We start from the raw sequence: 21152 nt of genomic DNA, 5'->3' as shown, positions 1-21152 counted from the left end.
GGCGAATCCTCGTTTGGGACTAACAGAGTGGAAAAAAATCCAAATAATTCCCTCTGACCATTCTAAGTTTCGCTTCTGGATTTTTTTTTTTTTTTTAAGAAAATATAACTGAAATAACCCTCTGATTTCAAAATTCTACTTCAAGAGTGACATTGGAGAAGTGTCTTGAGCACCACATCAATTTTGAAATGGCAGAATATTTTATAAGCAATCTTGAATTGGTTGATTCATAATAATCACATTATTCGTAGGAATAAGCACACATTCAAAAGGCAAAATATTAAATTGACAAACACCTCATAAGAAACAGACAAGAACTACTGTGACATGTTCTGTTTTAAAAACATGTGCACCATATGACCTACTGCCATAGAGAAGAAAATTTTGATAATCAGGTTTGGATTCTAGAATCAGGAAGCAGAGTTTTCTGCAAGGAACATTCACTAATTCTAGCTATGACTGCAATTTGCAGAAGACAGTGTTCACACAAAATGTTACCTGGTAGTTTTCATTACAGCATGTTAATAGAATGTATGATGACTGTATTATGAGCATGCAGAATATCAAATATTTAGAATATCACTATTTAGAAACACAGAAAGCTGGATGTACCTGGAATATAGCTCAATCTATCCACTATGAAGGAAGAAGATGCATTAGAATAGTCTTTGGGTTGTACTATTCAATGCTTCTTTTCTATTTCTAGGCCTGTATATAACTGGAATAACTCAATTTGAACTTCTACCATGTTTATAAAAAAGCTACATTAGTCACCACTTCTTTCATTCTTTCTTTTCCCAGTGAAAGAAGGACTGTTTACTGAATATTCATTGTAGTTTATTTTAAGGCCAGTACTTAAATGACACCTGTTGCAGAAAATTTCATTTGATAAAACCATAATAGAAACAAGACACAAGAGATTCTTAGGCTGAGGAAATTGTCAAAGGCTGAGGACAAATATAGAATAAGCATGGCTTCAAATATTCCCATTAAAAGAATCAACCTCCTATGGCATAACAACTAAGTCTAAAAACAGGCTGTAATGATAGCAGAACTTCAACCACATAGAAATATTCTAAGAACATTGAGTAGACAATGAAAAACAGGCCAATGCAACTCTACAAAACTGAGCACAGAGAAAGCTCTAATCAAAGCTCCTGAAGGGCCAATGTCAAACCATTTATTAAGTCACATATTTAGCTATTTTCCAAAAACGTAAGAGCAAAAGCAATAAAGTAATGGTACAGGAAAGGTTTCATGAAAGTCAATGACAAAAAGACAAGAGCATTAAAAAAACAAAAACATCCTGAAGTTTTTCTTCTTCTTCTACCCAAGAAACAGGGTGGAAAATGCATTTAATTTTATACACATCAGGGTAGTATAAATAAAACAGAAAATAAAACCCTAAAGTACAATTCAACAAAAATGCATTTTCTTAAAAAACAAACAAAAAATTGATTTACGTAATTCCCATTTATAAATCTCAGTGTAATTTAATTTACACGTTGTTGTCACTGAACAGCAATGAAGTTGTTCATCTGTTTAGATGTGCTGCTACCTGTTCTTTTATTCATAAATATAGAGGAGGCAATCCTTCTGTTCAGCATGAAGGACTGATTTATACATTTTTCATTTCTTACAATCACCATTTGTCAACCTTCAACTTTACCTTTCCTCAAAAAAATTCCCCTTGCTTTACCAAGTACAGAAAACAACAAAAAACATAATAAAGGGATGGAAAATGAATGAATGAAGAGTAGCAAAGTACCAGGAGTGAAAAAAAAATTGTGGACTTGTTTTATGAAACTCTTGCTGCTATCCCGTGCATGACAATTTACAATTAGCCTCCCATGAGCAGGGGAAGGAAAAGTAAATTATATGTTCCCTATTCTCACCAAACCAAGGGAATATCTCCTCTTAAACCTAAGAAACAAGGTGTTATCATGTATTAAAATATTTATCTGAACCAGGGCCCAAATCTGTGATTAAATCAAGACTCTACGTAAGAGAGGATAAAATGACCTAAACAAGAACAAGATTAGATTTTGTGGCAGCTGTTAGAAAGTAATTGCTGCCCTTATCTCCTTACGGATCTTGTAAGAACTCATTTCCAGGACAAATATTTTTTTTAAGTCTCCTTTATGAAATCTGATTTATTAAATCTCTTTCAGCATATCTGACTGTTCCTTTACCCTTTAATTCTTATCACTTCTCTGTGAGCAGCCCAAAATCTTTTCTTCCAGGACAATGAACTCTTTTTGACACATTCCTTCTGTTGGTTTGCCAATCTTGCTGCTCTCCCTTTGGCCTCCTGTTGTAATCCAGTATTCTTAAATTTATCTTTGCTCTGTGCAACACTGAGAAAAAAGTGTTGTGGCAGATCAAATTTTCAAATGGGATTATAAATTTGCTTTGATTCTAAATCAGACTCCTGACACTATTTAAAACAGTTTTCACTCTGCCTTCCAGTACTTTGTTCTTTTCTTAAATTGCTGAAAAATTCCCTTTTTTGGTAATATAAATATAATAGAGATGGAGAACTAGATCTTTAAGTCAATCCTTCTGAAGTGATAATCTAAGCCACTCAGAGTTCACTGCTGAAGTTGAGGATATCATCAGTGTCTTGGATTGATTTATGGCCTTGTAATCAAGCTCCCCAGCCCCATTATCTAGGCAGCTAGATAAATACCACTTACTTTTCAATACATCCACAAGAAAAAAAAAAGAAAACTCAAAGCATGCAAAGGCTGTGCAGCTTATATTTTATTCTTTCTAGTGGTGATTATTCAGTACAAAAGAAGAAAAGAATAAGGGAGCATTTCTAATAATAAGACATTATTAAGTACAGACAGAATTGGTCCTATGTCATTTCTTGTTGCCTTATCAGTTATCATTCCCTGAAAATACCTTGCATGTGATGAAGAATTTACTTTTTGTGTCAAATGTTGTGAGTTTACATTATGAGGTAAAATATTAGATACTTTTCAGTAATGTTTATTGTAACTTAATGTCTTTTCAAGTTTTCATTATTTCATGTCATTCACATGATAATGCAGGCTAAGAATGAAGGCAAAGAAAAAGAAAGGATGTTTATGTAGGCATATGTGCTTCCATATGCTCAGCCTGCAGAATTCATTATCCCAGGTAGTCCATCTCCCGATTTTTAAACAGGAGTGAAACAAATATTCCTCTTAAATAGACAAAGCTGCAGCAAGGAAGAATCAGTACAGGGAATCACATTAGATTTCAGCGACCAACTTCAACCACATTTCTGAAGCAAAATAGTTTTCACATCCTCCTATTTTTCCTTATGTTAATTGTTAAAGTACAACTCAGATATCTACAGTTTTATAAGCAACTCTAAAATGTTGCATGCAGTCCCCTTATCTACCCAACTACAAGAATGAATTAACATTTCATTTCAGTTACCCATCATTAATGCAGAAGTGGCACAGAAAGCATCTCTAGCACTGCCTGTACTTGGGACGTGGGGAAGCATGAGACTGTGGGCTCTACTGCAACAAGTGCAGAGATTGAGTTGGGAAGGAAAGAAGATTTAATAGATAAGAAAACCTGCTTGACTGCCAGACGTCTGCACATGCAGCTGCAGCAGAATGCAGGTTTGTTGGCAGGCTCCTCAGGATGAGGACTCCTTAAGCACAATTTAGCACTGCATAATTGATGTGCATAGTCTATGTAATTATCAGAAGCTTCATGGAAAAAGCAATGAGGACTAATGCATTTCTCACTCCCATGTCTTAATACCAGAACACATTTCTTAGTTCTGTCTGTGCATAGCTTTAATCTTTTGTGTGCATTCTTCTAATACTCTTGGCAACTACTGAAGCAATTTAAAACTAATAACTGGCAACAATGTAAAACAAAATGTCTTAACTTTGAAACCAGAAATATAACTATTCCAGATAAATTTTCATCTATATGTAAAGGTATGCAATTGACTGAAAGAGAAAACAGAAAATGAAAATAGCAATAGGAAGATGCATATTTCATCTATTAGAGACCGTAAGAGGAGAAGAAAAGCAATCTTTCCATCACCAGGAGATTTCTAACAAATAGTGTCTTTAGCACCCACCTGACCTAGCCTTTCATTTTGCTCTATAAAAAAATTCCTTTCTTCCCTTTCTTAGTAAATAAAATATATAAACATCCCAAGCTGAAGTTGATGGATATATCAATGGGCTTTTCATCAAATGTAGCTTCATTTCTTTTACTTATTTGTAAGGTTTTAAAATAAAAAAAGGGCGTGGTACTTCATGCAAGTTGAGCACTGAGCAATCCATATCAAGCAAGATAAAGAGGCACTATTCCAATTTCAAACTTGGCTACATGTTGATAGCTCAGAGAGAGCTGTGAGCTCTCACATTGGTATTTTCTTTTCCCATTGCTAACTCTACACTTGCACTTCCTTAATGACAAATTGATTAAACCAGATGTCTATTTCAACTTTAACAACTTTTGTACCAATTACTAATTACCATACTAATGGCCTATCAGATGTGAATTATAAGCTCAGATCTACTCTGCACAATGGGTATTATTTTATCTGAGAGTTAAGAATTGAGAATAATGAAGGGATTTTCAACAGCTTTGAAAAATCCCAAGAATTGTAGATCTACTGAGAAGAATTAGAGATTCAAAAAACATGGTTTTTTAAATTCACAATTTAAAAAAAATCAAATGTTTGGATTACTATACACATTGAACTTGTGCACTGGTAATAAGGAAAACATGGGTATTTTGGATGGATCTGCCTTAGAAAACTGCTTTCCCTTCAAATAAAATCTATGTCCTCCACAATGTATTACTTGGATAGCACAAGCCCTGGCAGCAGACACACAAAGAGAGTCCCGTCAAAGCCTTTGCTCAGTCCTCATCAAAATTATGTCATCGGTTGGCTGCGCCAAGCAGCAACATCAACACAACGATTTTAAAGCCACTCAACATTCACTGTAGCATTACAAATCTGGTTTTCAACAGAAAACAACTCTATAGTAGCCAATATTTTCAGTTAACTGTCAATAAAGTCAGTATCACCTTCAAATCATTCAACCTGATGTTTTTTAAAATGCTGAACTTAATACAGATTCTATTGAAAAACTATTTTCATTGTAAATTCTCCTTGAGCACTTTCTCTACCCAGCTAAAAATAGAAAGCCTGCAGTGCAAGAGGACTGTGCTGTATCAGTTAATCTCAGTAAAGAAATACAGCATTGGTTAAATTCTAATTCACCTCCCATTCCATATGTATTTTGAGTTTTCCACATAGTGAAATAGTAAGGGAAAGACTTCTTTTGACAGGCAATATCCTAATGCTTTATTTTATTTGTATAGTGTCCTGATAATTCAAGAGAAAACTATTCTGAAGTAATTCCTATATATACTTCCCACTGGATTTAATTACAAAGTTATTTTATAGCTTTCAAAAAAATCCATTTTAATAATGTTCAGACTACATTTAACCAAGTATCTCAGAAAATTATGGATATTAATAATATACAAACATATTAAGTATAGATCAGATGAAATAATCACTCATTTCTATCTAAAAGGATTTTTCCTTAAATTAAAACAGAAAAAAAATATTTTTGGTCATTTAAAAGGCATAAGTGCTAGTAAGTGCTATTTATAATTTACTGAGGACTGATGTTTTGTGCCTCACTAATTGGTGTCATTTCAGGAAGATACAGCTTTATTTAAAAACTAAAAAAAGCAAACCAAACAAAAATGGAGAAGGTGAGTTTTGGGGGACACCCAACACTATTTAATAAACTCACCATAGAATCTTCCCTATCACAAATCTCAAAAAAGGTCACAATTTACATGAACATGCAAAATTTACCGTGTGCAGAAACTGCTGAGGTTCCTTTGAAATCATCTCATTGTTACAGATCACTTTCAAATGAGTAGAAACCACCTTCTCTGTCTCAAAACTCAATATATCTGTGGCCCACAACAATTTTTACTTGTTTTTCTCACAAGTGGAGTTTCCATTACTGAGTGCTTAAAGTCTAGCAGTACATAATGAAATAGTAGCTCTGTGTATTGAAATCAATGTCTGCGACTAAATCATCATTCTTTTTACAATATAACTCCAGTCTCTCTAAACTTTAGCCAGACAAACCTCATTTCTTCTGATAATCAGTTGAGGAAAATGAACCAATTCTCCCTTCTCTCTAATGAAATACTGTAGAAGAATCTTGCTAGATACTCAATACAGTGGCACCATGAATGATTCAGGGAAATAATTTCATGAAGTTTTTTTACTAGAATATATTTATGCACTTCTGCCAGAGAAGGTTAAGTATCTATTTTATCCTTGGTGGAAACCACAGGAGAAAGGGGAAGCTGTACAAAGAAGTTCAGAAAAAATTAATACATCTCCAGATGTAGCAGTCCAATAGTCAATCAGTATAGATTGATTGATCTTAGCCTCAATTGAAAACTAATAAAAATAACCTACTTGATTATGAAACAACTGAAAACTGATGGGTTTATACAGCAAAAAGTTTGGGTTTTTTTTAATAAAAGGTTTCAATTAAGGGCACAGCAACACTGCTGTAAGTCCCTCTTTTCACTTATTTCCCTTCTCTCCTTTCCAGACAACTAACAAACTGCTTCTGTCTATGATGCTAAAATGATCAGCATGAATGGGGGCATGTCAGAAACCCTTTGGCTTTTCTCCTCAGCTCTTTTCCAACACAAAGGACCAATAATGATACATAACATTTTGAGAAAACATTTTTAAGGATGATCTGTATCTGCTATAATAGCCAAGATCCCCTCAGAAACACCAAAAAATTAAAATCAGTCTGACACCATTGATTTCTCAAATGTTTACATATACTAAAACTGACCAGTGTTTGTGTTTCATGAAGTCAAAAATGATAAAATATGTCAAATTCTTTGTTCTAGATATCAGCTCCATAAAAATCTGTACTAGCAACATCTGTTTTCTGGAAGATGCTCACCTTGAAAAGGTTTTGTCCTCCATAAAGTTTTGTAGGAGTGCTTACTCTTAAATTTTTTTTTTTTTTTTTTTTTAGATCTCCTTAAATATTCCCCTTCCACAAAGGAAATATCACTTTTCTCCCTTCTGCTCCAAAGTTAATTGTCCAAAGCTGACTGCAGTAGCAGTAGTCAGCAATAATAATAGTGATGTAGAGGGTTGTTACTGTAACACAGCATACATTGAATTTAATCAGTTCCAACAGAGCAGCATATAGTAGAACTTTTAAAAAGAACTCCCTGAAATATCTGGTTTTGTCAGTCACAACTCAGCTGAAGGATTTTTTCTGATGACAGCAGGATGAGTATCCAGAAAAGCCATCAGTTATTTTCTTTTCCATCTATAAAGTGAACAACTTATCTTTAACCAAAGTAGTATGAAGGGCCAACCAACTTCATACCCTACTGGAAATCTGTGTTATTTCCCCCCCCTGCCTGCAGAGTAATTCACAGATACTACCCTATACATGGCAATTTCTGATTTGTGAGATTAATTACAGCTCCCATGAACAATGACAGTTTATAATCCAACCCCAGCAACATGAAATAACAGAATAATTTTATTAACAGTTAACAGAGGTAGTGACCATGGTAATCAAACTGGATGTATTTATGCTTTGTGGAGACCCCAGCATTGTATCTGGACAGAAAGAACAGACTATAGCGTTGGGACTGTTTGGTTCATGCAGGTTAAAAAGACTGGCTGGTAGAGCCGTATGTTGAAAAGAAGCTGGTCTCCACTGTCAGCAGTCTCCAAAAAGTGTTTTCTGGAATCTAAAGACTCTCTATTGGCTGTCTTACAAGAAATTCTCCTGTCTCCTTTTTCATTTTCTCAAAGCAGCAATGCCAGGGGACGGTGTAACTGCAAACACCTCTCCCACTGGGCTGGTGCTTTACAAGAAGAGTTGTTCATACTGATTTCTGGCTTACGTGACTTACATTACTCAGCATCCCTAACTCTGAACTGAGTTCTAATCCTGGCCACAGAAAAGCATTCCCAGGTGCCTTTACTGCACACCCTGAAAGATGGAACGCAGAAGAGCCCCGTCATTTTCAACAGCTTGAACTGGGGTTAAAAAAGACAACCTCAAACTGCAAATCTTTGCAACCTATTCTGACCGTCTGAGACTAAGACAAAGCATTGGCTATGCAGTTATGTGCACTTCTGCTTTAAAGCTAGCCCTAGGCAAGATGTAAAGCCAGCCCAATCCACAAAGGCCTTTGACCCCCTTCTTTCCAAAAACAAGCACAGAAACTAAAGCTACAACTTTTCTGGGTAAGAAAAAAAATCAGACTCAAAGCAATTTTATGGCAGTCATAACCTCCCTTCCTCTCTTCCTCCCAGTAACTCTTCCATGGGGCAAGAGTAACTTCTTCTCTTTTTCCTGTATGAGCAAACATTAACATCACTCCCACTCCTAATTTCATCTCAGTCCAAACTCAGTACCTAACTAACTAAAGGCAGAATAAGTGTCTTCAGCTTATATTTAGCTTTAAATCTTTATGGGTCTATTTCAGACCTAAAGAACACGCAAACCTGTCTAAGTCTTTTCAGCTGTGCTATTCTATTTTAATAAAAATAACACGTAGAAGCATTACCTTAACTGTACATCCCTAGACAATTGGGATTATAGCAACACTTTGCACCAAAAATTACTAGCATTTTATATAAAGAGGTTTGCCTTAAAACAAATGCATCCTGAGCACTGGAATTCAAAACAGGTCTCACTGGCATACAATCTGTGAAAGGCTTGGGTAGCTGATATAACATGCACTGAGGTAAAAAGATTATTCAAATGCCAGTCACTGAATGGCATGGTCGTGGCACTGAAGGAACAATTTTTAAAAACAAGATGTTTTGATTCACTTCTTTTGAAAGAAAATCCAGCACCATATGTTTTTCAAATAGGAAACCAAAAAGATTTTAATCTATATCCAGCATCCATACAAATGTAAACCAATTGAGTACAAGAGACAGGGACACATTTATTTCTACAAAGTTGGGTACTTTCCTGAATAAAATGTAATATTTGGAAGTAACAATGCTTACAAAAAGTGTAGTTTCACTTACAGAGAGCCTGCAACTCTGAAAGGTCCCAGAGAGCCTCATGAGCTTTACGTATCATATACTGAATATACCAAAGCAGACAAAGGGAGCCTACCACAGAACAAAAAAAATCAGCAAAAAGGCCAAGAGTGACATACAATACTGCCAAAACCCATATTTTACTGTCCTTCAAATTTTAGATTTCAAATGCTTCAAGTGCCTTCTGAGGGTTTAAGCCATTAGAGTGCATTTGGTTCACATTCTGAATATTAGATATTAGACATATTGTTTAAATGAAAGCTGCAATTTAAAAAAAATGATTGATGCTAGAAACATGAATTAAAAGAAAAAAATATCTCAAATCCTTGAAAGATCTGACAATAATTACTACATGTAGAGCAGAAAATGAGTACATTTAAAACATAAACGTACTCATAAATGTTGAAGTAGGAGTTTTATTTTATTGTTCTCCTTAGAAACCCAATGATCCAGCTCTTTGAGAACTAGCTGAGGGCATGAACCTGTCCTTAAAGAGGCAAGCTAAAATTTACAGGCAGTTAAATAAGAAGAGAGGTAGTTGCTAAACCCACCAACATCTACATGACAGATTTTGCTGTAATTCTCCAAACAGCACAGGTAATGGAGTAACATGCATTAACATGTCAAAGTTTTCTCTTAAACTGAAAACTCAAGGACTGGACTCAGCACGAAGTAGAAAACACGGCATATGAAATACAACTAATGGTGGAATTTGACCAAATGATAGAAATAGGGGAGGAAAAAAAGTATTGAAAACAGGCCAAAAAAAAACCATAAAATGCTGTTCCTGTAGTAATTTAAACCACTAAATATTATACTTTTTAACTTCACTTTAGAAAACCACCAACCATCACAGTAACCAGTATTAAATGGATTATACCCTCGATCAGGAATATACAGTTCCTCAATAGAATAAGGGGGTTTTTAATAAATTTCCAGCAACAATACCTTTTTCTCTATTTGGTTTTGGGGTTTGTATGTGTGTCTCTGATAAAGGAAGTTCAAATCAAGTGAATTTATTATATGGTTGCTGCCAATTCTTCCCCTGCTGGAAAGCAGCAAGAGAAACTCTGAGTGGAAACAATTGGGAAAAGATTTACTCCACTATCAGCAAATAAAGCTGCAGTGATATCAATAGAATGGTGAATTTGACTCATAACCCAGTATATTTTTACCTGCCTTTCCATCTGGTAAGAGGAATTGTACCATTCTGTGGAAGGAAATTACACAGGGGAGTACAGCTGGATATTTGAAAATCTTATTCTTATGTAAAACAGACTATCAATAAGTGCTTATTTTTTATGCACGGATCCTTACATTATTAAATAGCTATTTAAAGCTTACATACAGGAAAGATTTTTACCAAATAAATAGTGTATATTTTTATAAATAAAATTGTATTTCTTCCACTTTTACAGAAGAAGTATGTCTAAGAATTTAATGGTCTGGACATTTACTAGAACTAAAATGAGCAACATATTTTATAATCTTGAATTTATCCTTCTTACAACTACATAAAATATACCATATGAGATTAAAAATAGTATTTTTCTCCCAGTATTTTCCTTCCAACTAGTAGTTCTTCATTACAGAGGTTTTGAAGCCCAGTTTTATCCCAGTTCTCACAGGGTGATGACAAAAGCTACAGACGCATTGCCAGGTGAATGCTTTCACTTGCAAGAGCCCAGACATACTGAATCTTCTCAAAGAATTATTTAATTACTCACCTAATCCCATAATTTTTGTATTTTTCTTCCTTGCATCTAGCAAAATTTCTCTTGCTTAGTACCAAAATTTGAACTTTGAACCATCCCCTTAGCATATTCTACACATTCCCACAGACCTATTCCCTGAAAAGTTCCCTGTGTATAATCCTGCATACGGATACACCAAAACATATGGAATTTTTAAAGCCTCTGCCAGGAATTCTACGAGAAAATAAAATGAGCAGCTAGTAAATCAAATGTTAGAGAAAATTTAACAAAAAAACTGCCTTGAAGCAATAGTTTTCACCTAAAAATATGGTTTAAGTCACTATGATTTTCTTGCTATCAGCTATTTGATTACCAAAATTAAGGGGAAAAACAAAATTCCAAACTTCTTATGTGTATCTATTTTAAATATTTTACAGTCTAGTTACTTAGAATAATCAAACCAATTTCCTCCTGATTAGGACATAACTAAAGGTTTTTCCCAACTGAAGCTACCTACTTAAAGGAAACAAAAATATTAACTTTTAGAAAATATATGACCATGTGTCATTAAAGAAACATTGTAAAACAGAATGTAAATGTGTGCTCCAAGCTGCTTTACAACACTAATTTTGATTTAAAATGGCACTGTGCTTTATGCCATCCAACAGCACAATTAAGAAATGAATGCAACTGAGAGATGGGTATGCTAAAAATACATAAATAAAAAATATAATAAATAAGATCCTCCATAAAAGCACCAAGTTGTTAATGTAGGGAGGGAAAAGTAAGGGAAAAAGAAAAAAGAGAAAGTTTTGAAAACTTTCCCTGATTTCCTAAAAACTCTTCCCACAAGGAATGGTGTGTACATAACATAGGGCCCTGCAGCTTTGACTTTTTAATCAATAGCATTCTTGACAGAAGTATAAATCTAACTTCCTCACTAAACAGCCACAGTTTGGAATTTTCATTGGAATCCTTATTTTAGAAAACATAAGGTTGTAGGTTTGCTGTTGAGATTGCACAACAGCCTAAAAACACCTAAAACATTCATCCAGAGCAATGGAGAACAGTATTCACACTTTGAATCAAGTTTCAGATGATTTATACAGAATATAATAAAGTAATAAATACAAGTAAAGCATTAAGCTGATTTAAATTCATCTTTCTAGATAATGACTGCATATATATATATCTACCTTATGATACATTCAAAAGAGGTTGTGAGTGTACAGATGATTTTTAAAGAGGAAATAGTTTTCTATATTTTTAAGCATAATACAAAATAAATCAAGTTCATATTCTTCATATGAAATTTAGAATGAGTATGGGACTGCATTCCATGACTCACTAGTGATTTTTTTTACATTTTTTTTTATGTTCTTCATCTCCTGGCATTCTAAGGGAAATAGTTAAAAAACATTCGATTGAAACCTCCATATATGAATGGATCACTCTTCCAAACCAACCATCAGAGTAAAATGACAAATCCTAAACGTATCATTTGATGATGTCCTCCAACTCTAAATCTGTGGTTATTTGCTCGGGTGTCTGAAGCCAACAGATGTGAATCTCACAATCTGAAATGTCATGACACCAAAAAAAAAAAAAAAAAAATTGAAAATGGCTGTAGATTTTATTTCATCCAAAAAAACCCATCGACAATTCAAATATCAAATGTTTTAACACCACAGCTTGCCCTGGATAAGGTTTGTATATGAATCTAGAAGGGGAATGTATTACATGTGACTAAAAAAGGGATTTTCAGTCTGAAATTGCAATTTTAAGTTTACTCCTGAGAAGACAAAATTCAAATTCCCATTTCATCTGTCTTGTGGAACTCCTGACCAGGGAAGTCCAAGGAAAACCTTTTCTCTTCTAGTTCAGTAAGTGGGATAAAAGAACATTTAAGGATAGACAAACTCAGAACAGCAGACTGATACAGCTGAACAGCACAGTTGATCATATGAGACAAAAATTCCAAACCAGAGTGGAAAAAACAGTGATGAAACAGACACAGGACAAAGGACAACAACAACCACAGAGGTACATGAATTCAGACTGGGGTGAAGGCCTGTAAAGAGTGCCTTATGTGGAGGGTAGTCGATAAAGAACTGGCATTTTCAGCACAGAAACTGTTTTCTGTGGTTCAAGTGTTACAAAGGACAGAGGAGAAATTGTTGGGTTTTTTCTTCCCATTCTTTCTATAGTTAGAATGGCATCAATACAGGTCCATAGCACATAGCTGGTAATCAGATCACTCATTAACACCTAGAACTGATTAATTGTTTGGGGGAAGAAAGAGGGAAAAGACTTCTCAGTGAAGACTTAACTCAGAGCTTAAAGATATTATCATTCCAGCTTTTGTCATGATAAAATTTCATCACTTAGTCCTAATCTTGATTTCCCATCTCATCCTGAGAGTCTTCAATTAGCTGGAAACAAAGTCCCAGAGGTAGTAGGGAAACAGTAGAGCTGCCAGCACAGCTCTTTCTCACGGATATACAGAGAGCCCCTGCATCAGAAATTTGTGTTTCTTTACTATTTATCAAGCCAAGTGTTAAAGGTACGATCCAAGCCAGTTCACTGAGTGTATCAAAGACATATTCGCACACCCAGTGTAAGTGGATGTCCTGTGGCAGGCAGAACAGAAGCACCTGGCACCTCTCCCTGCTGGGGAGGAGTTAGCTGGATTCATATGCCTTTTCCCCTGTGCCAAACAACACTGCTATGATAAGTTTACTGCCAGATACGATTACAATAATTATAGCTGCAAAATGAATAAGGTTCCTATTAAATAACACAGTGTATCTGATAGAATAGATTGAAAGAAACATCTTTAAATATGAGGTAATTCACAATTAACTTCAGTGTGTTATGTCTCCTACTTGACAAGTTAGGCCACTTCAACACTTGATTGCTCTTAGTACTCCTTTTGTTAGGCTCTATCTGAAGGTGCAAACTCTTCCTCTAAACACAAGAAGCTATTCCAGTGCAAAAAAAGAGTACTTTCCATAACAGATCTACACATTGCTATGGTCTAGATTTAGTGAGGTGGGGAAATGTCTAAAACACCTTGGTAAGGTTCCAAAACTCTAAAAATTGAATCACTGTAAATTCTGATCAAGACAACTTACAATGAATATAATTACCAACTCATATCTATTTTTTCCTTACACTAATATTTTAAAAATGTAAGGAAAAGGAAGACAAATACAGGTAATTCTCCAGTTTCTTCTTGTAATAGGATTTTTTTAAAGCCTTTAGTGTCTTCAAAGCATTATTAATAATTGTGATGTAACTCTTTAACAGAAGTCTAAGAAATAGTGAAATTTCCTGAGAAATGTAGGGAACACTATATCCACCACTAAAACAGTGGCAGGTCAATCACAAGACCCAATACTAAAACAAGGACGTGAAATAGGAAAAAAAGTGATTATTCACTAGTCAAGGATTGCAGCAAGTTTGGGCTACATTTAATTGTACTCACAGTTGACACTGGTCTCCTTTGATTCCCTTTGTTGTGCAGAAACATTTTCCTGTTTGCATGTGACAGATATTTGCATGCCCACTGCACGTGCAAGCTGTAAAATCAAAAGAGGAAAAGTGAGATTTCTTCACTCATACTTTACTTTATCATGAAATGAATATTCATAGATGTTAATACTTCATCCCAAACACATTTCCTACAAGCTGTATTGAAATACATATCTATTACTACTTCAATTATTTTTTTTTGCAGAAAATTCCACTAGCACATCATTTAGTTTATTTTCTGAAGAGTTAAAAACTATTCATGTGCCATTAGAGGTTCTCCTCCACACCTTAAATAAAAGCGGTTTGAGAAGAGCCATTAAAATCTACCATTTCAACGTGCAACACAGAAAATTATTAATAATTTATCTTTGCTATACAGAGCGAAATCCTGACCAATGACAAAAGCAATGACAACATTCGTTTAGTTTCAAATGTTTGTTTAAAGTATTATTGCAGATGTTTGGTAAAAGATCTAATATAATTGGAGTTCTTGTTTTTGACAAAAGTGAACAAAAAGAAATCTCTGAAACCGTGTGAACACAGGCAGAGTAAACACTACAGGTATAGTCCACAAGAAGAATCTTCTAGAAACAGGAAACAGGCACCTTAAAAACTCCTGAAATCTGAATTGAAGGAGAACCACAGGAACATCATCATCATCACTTCATTTTAAGGCCAAAGTAATTCCCTCCACAGTGGTCTGCTCACTGCCACTATTGCTGCCTGATAGATTCTCCCGTCAGAACAAACCTTCATATTCTCGGTTCTTGAGCACTCTTCTTCCTTTTCCTTTCCACATTTATTTGAATTGCTACCTTGTTTAGGCAGCCATCTTTTATTCCTAACCAAGTGTACAAAATTTACTAATCTCTCCCTGGTAAATGTGTCAATATGTCCCCACATCAAACTGGAATAAGTCCCTGCTAGTCACACTAAAAGTCTTTGTTTAATGCAAAGTAACTCTGAACCTACCATGATGATCATACTATGCTTTCACTGGAGTTTTAATTACGACTAAGATAAAGGATTTAATATATGGGGTCCTGCTTGGCAACAGATATGGTACCAAGTGGTGACCTGTATAAGATAAAAGTTTATTCTCCATTTTATAATCTCATATTGAACTCCTATCACAGATTGAGTTTTAAAGTTCCATTCTACTGATAAGGAATAACACACAATGAATCCTTCTTTGACAGTGACCCGTCCCATACACACTCTCACCTCTCTGCCACAGCCTAAGACAAATAGAGAAAAAGGTACTCGACAACATAAAAACCTAATTAAATGTAAGATATTATTGAAATAACATGTCCATTTCAGGACTTCAATGGTTTGTTCAGCCTTCAGAGCTCATTAAATAGCCAGCTGAACAGAAGGAGGAATTCTTATTAAGGAGGTCCCAGGTATTCAATCTGTCTGCAAGAAACACATACTAGAAATTTCTGTGCAGCACAGTGATGTGTGATGTTTCATAACACAACACTTCTGAAAAATCCCTATGGTTACCACAAATTCCTACATTTTGTAATTTTGCCATCGTCTTGACACTCCACGATAAATGTTCATTGAAGTCCTGCCACTATATAATCAGTTATGTTTTCCTAAATCCATTCATGTTTTCCACTCTACTTTTATAGAATGACTATTTAGGCACTTTAAGCTGGAAAAGCCTCTTTGCAGAAGTTAATTTTATTTGTGTAAATCTTTGCAATGCTTTCAGTGAAAAATACAGAAATATATCCTTAACAGCTTATTCTGCTTATAGTTAAGTGCTCTTAACAGTGATGCTCCATTGCAGGACAGCACAAAAGTTACAAAGGAGCTAAAAGGGTGAATTCTAAAGCACATTCCAAAAACTGTCAGTATTTTGACAAATATAAAAACTACTGCCAACTAACCTTAATTGATTGCTCCCACAATTATTGCTCACTTAATAGGAAGTAGATCACAAATGTGAAAGTGGAAAACATAACTGATTATGTAGTAGCAGCACTTCAATGAACATTTATTACTCTCATTGAGCAAGTTCCTATTAATTTCACTGTTCCCTGGATAATACCATTGAAAAAGACAACACCTTTGCACTTAGACTTTTTAAATCTCATCCAGAAAAAATCTGTTTCACAACAATGAAAGCATATTTTAGTATACTTTTTACATGCAGTTAATTATCTTGGGCTTGCAAGTGTGTGATGAAAAATGGATTCCTACCAATCTGTAGATCTCTATGTGGGGTGTAACCCAAAAAAAATGCATTTAAGACGTCACTGCTGTTACTGAAGCAAACATGACTAAATGTGATCAAAGAAATCAATAGCAGAAGCAGGACAATCCTGCAGGGCATTTGGAAGAAGGTTGACATTCTTCCATTACCTCAATATTTCCATACTCCTGTTTACACATTTTCTTTAATATTTTCTATTTGTTTCTCTCTGCTTAACCACTCTTAGCAAATGGTTTCTCTTGGGATAATAATGTAGTTAACAGTTAAAACTGCAGCCAAGGTAGGATCTTTCCCAGCCTAATGCTACTAGAAATACACCAAGTGTTGGAATCAGTTTTAAAATCATATTTTGCACCAAGCATTGTCAGCTGGCAGAAGTCAGGAAAAGAGATGCAGTTTATATTTTCTGTATTTTTTTTGAGGCCAACCCTTCAATTTGTTCACTGAAAGGGTTGTCAAACACTGGAACAGGCTGCCCTGGGAACTGCTGCTCCTGGAGGGATTTAGGAGATGTGTGGATGTGGCACTTGGGGACAGGTGTTAGTGATGGGCTTGGCAGTGCAGGGTTAATGGTTGGACTGGGTGAGTTCACAGGTTCTTCCCAAACTAAATGATTCCATGATTCTGTGTACTCTGTGCTGCACCCCTGGACAGAAACAGTGAGTGCAGCCCAACTTCAAGTCTTCCCATACTACTCTGTGCATTCCCCTCCAACTTGAGTTTATATCACGGCTTCATGCTTTTGTTTAAACAGTTAAATACTTAATTACCATGCTTTTTTACCAATAATTAAATATTTAAAATAAATAAATACTATATGGCTCACCAATAAAAAACCTGCTTAAAAAATAGAATTTAAACCTGTTTTTGTTATGTTATTTTTTACATATTAAGTGAAATGATGACATTAGAATTTTAAAAACAACAAGAAAAAACCTCACCCTTGCAATATCTACTCTATTTTTAGGGAAATAGCAGCTCAAAATACTCTTTTGTACAACATGCAGATTCTAAGTGGAGCAGAAAGATTATATGAAAGCAATATAATCCAGTAGAGCAAATCCATGCTGCAGAATCACAGCCCTATAGAATTTATTAAATAATAAATCCACAGTATGATTGATTCCAATTTGCCAGCTCAGCACATAAATGTTCTTGCTGATGCTGACAACAAAAGAATACCCATCACTATTTCCACAAAGTGTGCATTTTAAACAATTGAATTTAAAAACACTTATTGCTTAGCCCCCATCTCCAACATACAGCTGGCAAGAGCATTTTTCTTCTCAAATGGAGCTCACTACAATTGGTGCTTTAAGTAAGTATGTTTGCTTCCATGAAAGGCTACTAAATCATAGCTGCACATGGATAATTACTTTAAGACACCTTACTGACGTTTTTCAAAAGGAAAGCTATGACAATGCTATTAAATATTGAGGTGTGCTCAATACTTTGTTAATTTTGCTAACATTCAAGGCTAAGTTAAATCAAAAAAAAAGGAGATACAGTGTTTCTCATGCAACTAAGCTCAGTAAGAAATAGCAAGTATAAACTTCTATTAGATCCAACATTTTAGTGCTCAATTGCACTGTAAATATTCACCTATGTAATCCATTAGCCTACTCATATGAGAACTGCCCTACAGAGACTATTTTCTACATTAGTAATATTGCAGAACTGTCTAGTCACTTAATTCTCTAGAAATGTGTATTTAGCCCCTGATACTCTTTTAGCATTCAACAATTGCTTTTACAGGAAATACATGAAATACATCCATTCCACCTTTGAGACAGGCAATGTAAAACCAAACAGATGTGCCCAATAACACTTCTGGAATATCATTAGTTGAGTAGCATTAAAATTAAGCTAAAGAACTTCTGTGAAGCAGTGACCAATAAAAACAGGAGTACAAAAAAAAAGGAAAAAGATGCTATTAGAACGGACTGCCATCATGCAGAAATTGAACTGTCACTTTACAGTGATATGATTATCCTCCATAACAAATCAGTCTTAATAGAATAATTAACACATATACAACTCATTTTATTTTCATCTTTCTTGTTTTACCTTGTGATTTATCTTTCTTTGGTCTCAAATCGATCTATTTTTTATAGTAGCATAATAACACAGAAAAGAAAAAATGAGTACAAACACAGTGCTGAGGACTGTGAGACAGAGAGAAAAGGTAAACAGAAGAGACAAATGTTTTGGATTTATGTCACTCACATATGGAACTTCAAGTCATAGTAAAATACAGACAATTTCACTCAACCTTGAACAACTCTACTGAGATCATGTGACCACTGGAAAGGCAATTTACTTTTTCTTGAAAAGCAACAGTCAAGCAATCTGGAAATCACAGGTGTCATCTCCTTAGCTTTCTGGACTAAACAGAAGTGGGATATTTATCCTAATAAACCCAGAAACAACAAACAGACTGATTATCAGTGGCAGAAATCAAAATTTAGTTTGGTTAAACTTAAAGACAGCTTTCATCAATTAAAGGCTTGTATTTGTTCTTTAGCCGTTTTTACTCTGGTAAAATAGCTCTGCAATGTTTGTATTTCATTATTACTTCTGTTCAAAGCATTCATCCTGAAAAGTGAACTGATTTCTTTTGTTTTTTTGTAATAAATACCTCTCAAGCAATCACAGTAAAGCTGTCTTTAATCATCAGCAACTAACAGTATAAAAACAGCTTGGAAAACCATAATTTTGTTTTATACAAGTAGATAATGAAAATGCAACACACAAGATTAACACTGAAAGACAGGATCTTTTCTCTTGTTGGGAGCTGAACAGAATCTTAAACAACTATCAAGAGTCATGCTGTGCCTGAATCTCTCATGCCAATACTGAGCCACAGTACAGAATTTTTATAGCTTGCTCTTGGAACAATATGCATTTTCTACCAAAAAACATGCTGAACCAAAACATTGCCACATGAACTCACGAACTACAGTAGCACCAGTTTCATGTTTTCCATGTTAATTTGTTTGAAAACCTGAAATTTTTATACTACCTTTGAACACAGAAAACTGGAAAATTCCAGGTAGAAACATTATTAAGAACATTTTATTGGGAGATAAGTTTAACATGTTATACTTATCAGTTTCCTTTTCATTCCTTCCACTTATTCATTTCATTTCTAAACACATGTTACCAAGAACAAAATAGCCTACAAATTTTACACTGAGTCACCCTGTAGATTTTAAGAGTTCAACTCAAAACTGAACTCTATATCTGATGTATAGCACAGTTCTTTACATATTCAAACATTTACAGAGATTTTTCACAAGCCTACAAGATTCAAAATATTATTCCTTAAATTACTCTTAGTTTTCTCAGCTGTGAAGAGATTTCTCACATGGAAACACAACAGAAAATTAGAATGACTTAAAAAAGAAGTGATTTCAGATCTGACAGACTAAAACTTTTACTAGGTTTAGTAAAAACTAAAACAGTGAGTCTTGATAGTCATTTTCAAAGCAAAAATACAAAGCGAAGATTTTGGGTGCCTTCATGGTCTAATGTCATACTGAGACGTGTTTAAGACTTTTTCAGGCAATAAAAGGCCTAGTATTTATTAATACTATTATTATTTTGTGTTTTTAAATTTTCTTAAGACAGCAGCTTCTCTACTATTTTGGAAATTTTGGTCAAAAACCTCCTTTCATGAAAAGGCTGTTATTTTTCCCCTCATTCTCTCTAAAGAGAACGCATTGTAAATTGTAACAAAAAAAAATTATTATAAAGCAGTATGAAAAGCAAAACAATTTAAAAGCATTCAAAAGTTATTCACAGCAGCTTTAAATGTAAGAAAAAATTCCAATCTAAGGTGAAAAACATCTGAAGTCAACAACTGGTGATTGCAACTATTTGTGTGTATTTGGTCATTCAGAGTAAAAGCCCAAAGAAAAGAAATGACTTACACAATGTATCAGGCAAAAATGCCACAAAATTTAAAGAAGTCAGCAAACCATTGCCCTCTGTTAGCCATTAGGAGGTACAAAATAAAACTGATTTTTAATGTACTCCATGGAAAGTGAGGCTTTTTTTGGCCTTAGGTAACTAATGTGGTCTGACATTGTAATGTATTGCACTTAGCACTCAGAAAATGAAGACAGAATCAAATGCAAGCAAACTGAAATGCCATTAGAAGGGGTTTTTTTGAGGATCTTCACTCAATTAGTTGAGGAATGAGCTGCAGGATGCCTCAAAATCTGTCTCCTCACCAGCAAGAGGGGGGTTCCCAAGCCCCCTTAGGAAGAGGGATGACCATTTCATTCCAAAACACTCACAGAGGGGGAGATGTAGAAATCAGAAACAAGCAAAATTGCTACTTTTTCTATAGCATTTGGGATGAGAAGACTGGCTTTAGTCAAAGGCTTATTTGAGGATCAAGTAACAGTGATTCAAGAAAATGTCATCTTCAACTTGCAGCTGCCTGCCCTCAGCGCTGCCTGAGACAGACACAGCATCCACATGAGCTCTTGACATCTCCTTCAATACAAGGTAAAATATGTTTGTTTATCAGAGGCTGACAAAATCAGTACATTCCTAGACAGCTGAAAGTTTCTAAATC

At 34.7% G+C, this 21152-nt stretch overlaps 1 protein-coding gene across 1 annotated transcript in view; it reads right to left on the bottom strand.

Annotated features, from left to right (window-relative positions):
• ATRNL1 (attractin like 1) overlaps nucleotides 1-21152 on the bottom strand; it is a gene marked incomplete at its 5' end in the record, with an annotated part of 455979 nt that overhangs the window by 307365 nt on the left and 127462 nt on the right. Inside the window, one exon of the mRNA XM_008629373.2 lies at nucleotides 14294-14387. Coding sequence (XP_008627595.2) covers nucleotides 14294-14387 — 94 coding nt within the window. The remainder of the gene's footprint in view (nucleotides 1-14293; nucleotides 14388-21152) is intronic.

Source organism: Corvus brachyrhynchos, unplaced genomic scaffold, assembly GCF_000691975.1.
Source record: "Corvus brachyrhynchos isolate BGI_N302 unplaced genomic scaffold, ASM69197v1 scaffold783, whole genome shotgun sequence".
NCBI lineage: Eukaryota > Metazoa > Chordata > Aves > Passeriformes > Corvidae > Corvus > Corvus brachyrhynchos.
The sequence above is the reverse complement of the archived record's forward strand: the minus strand, read 5'-3'. Positions and strand labels throughout refer to the sequence as shown.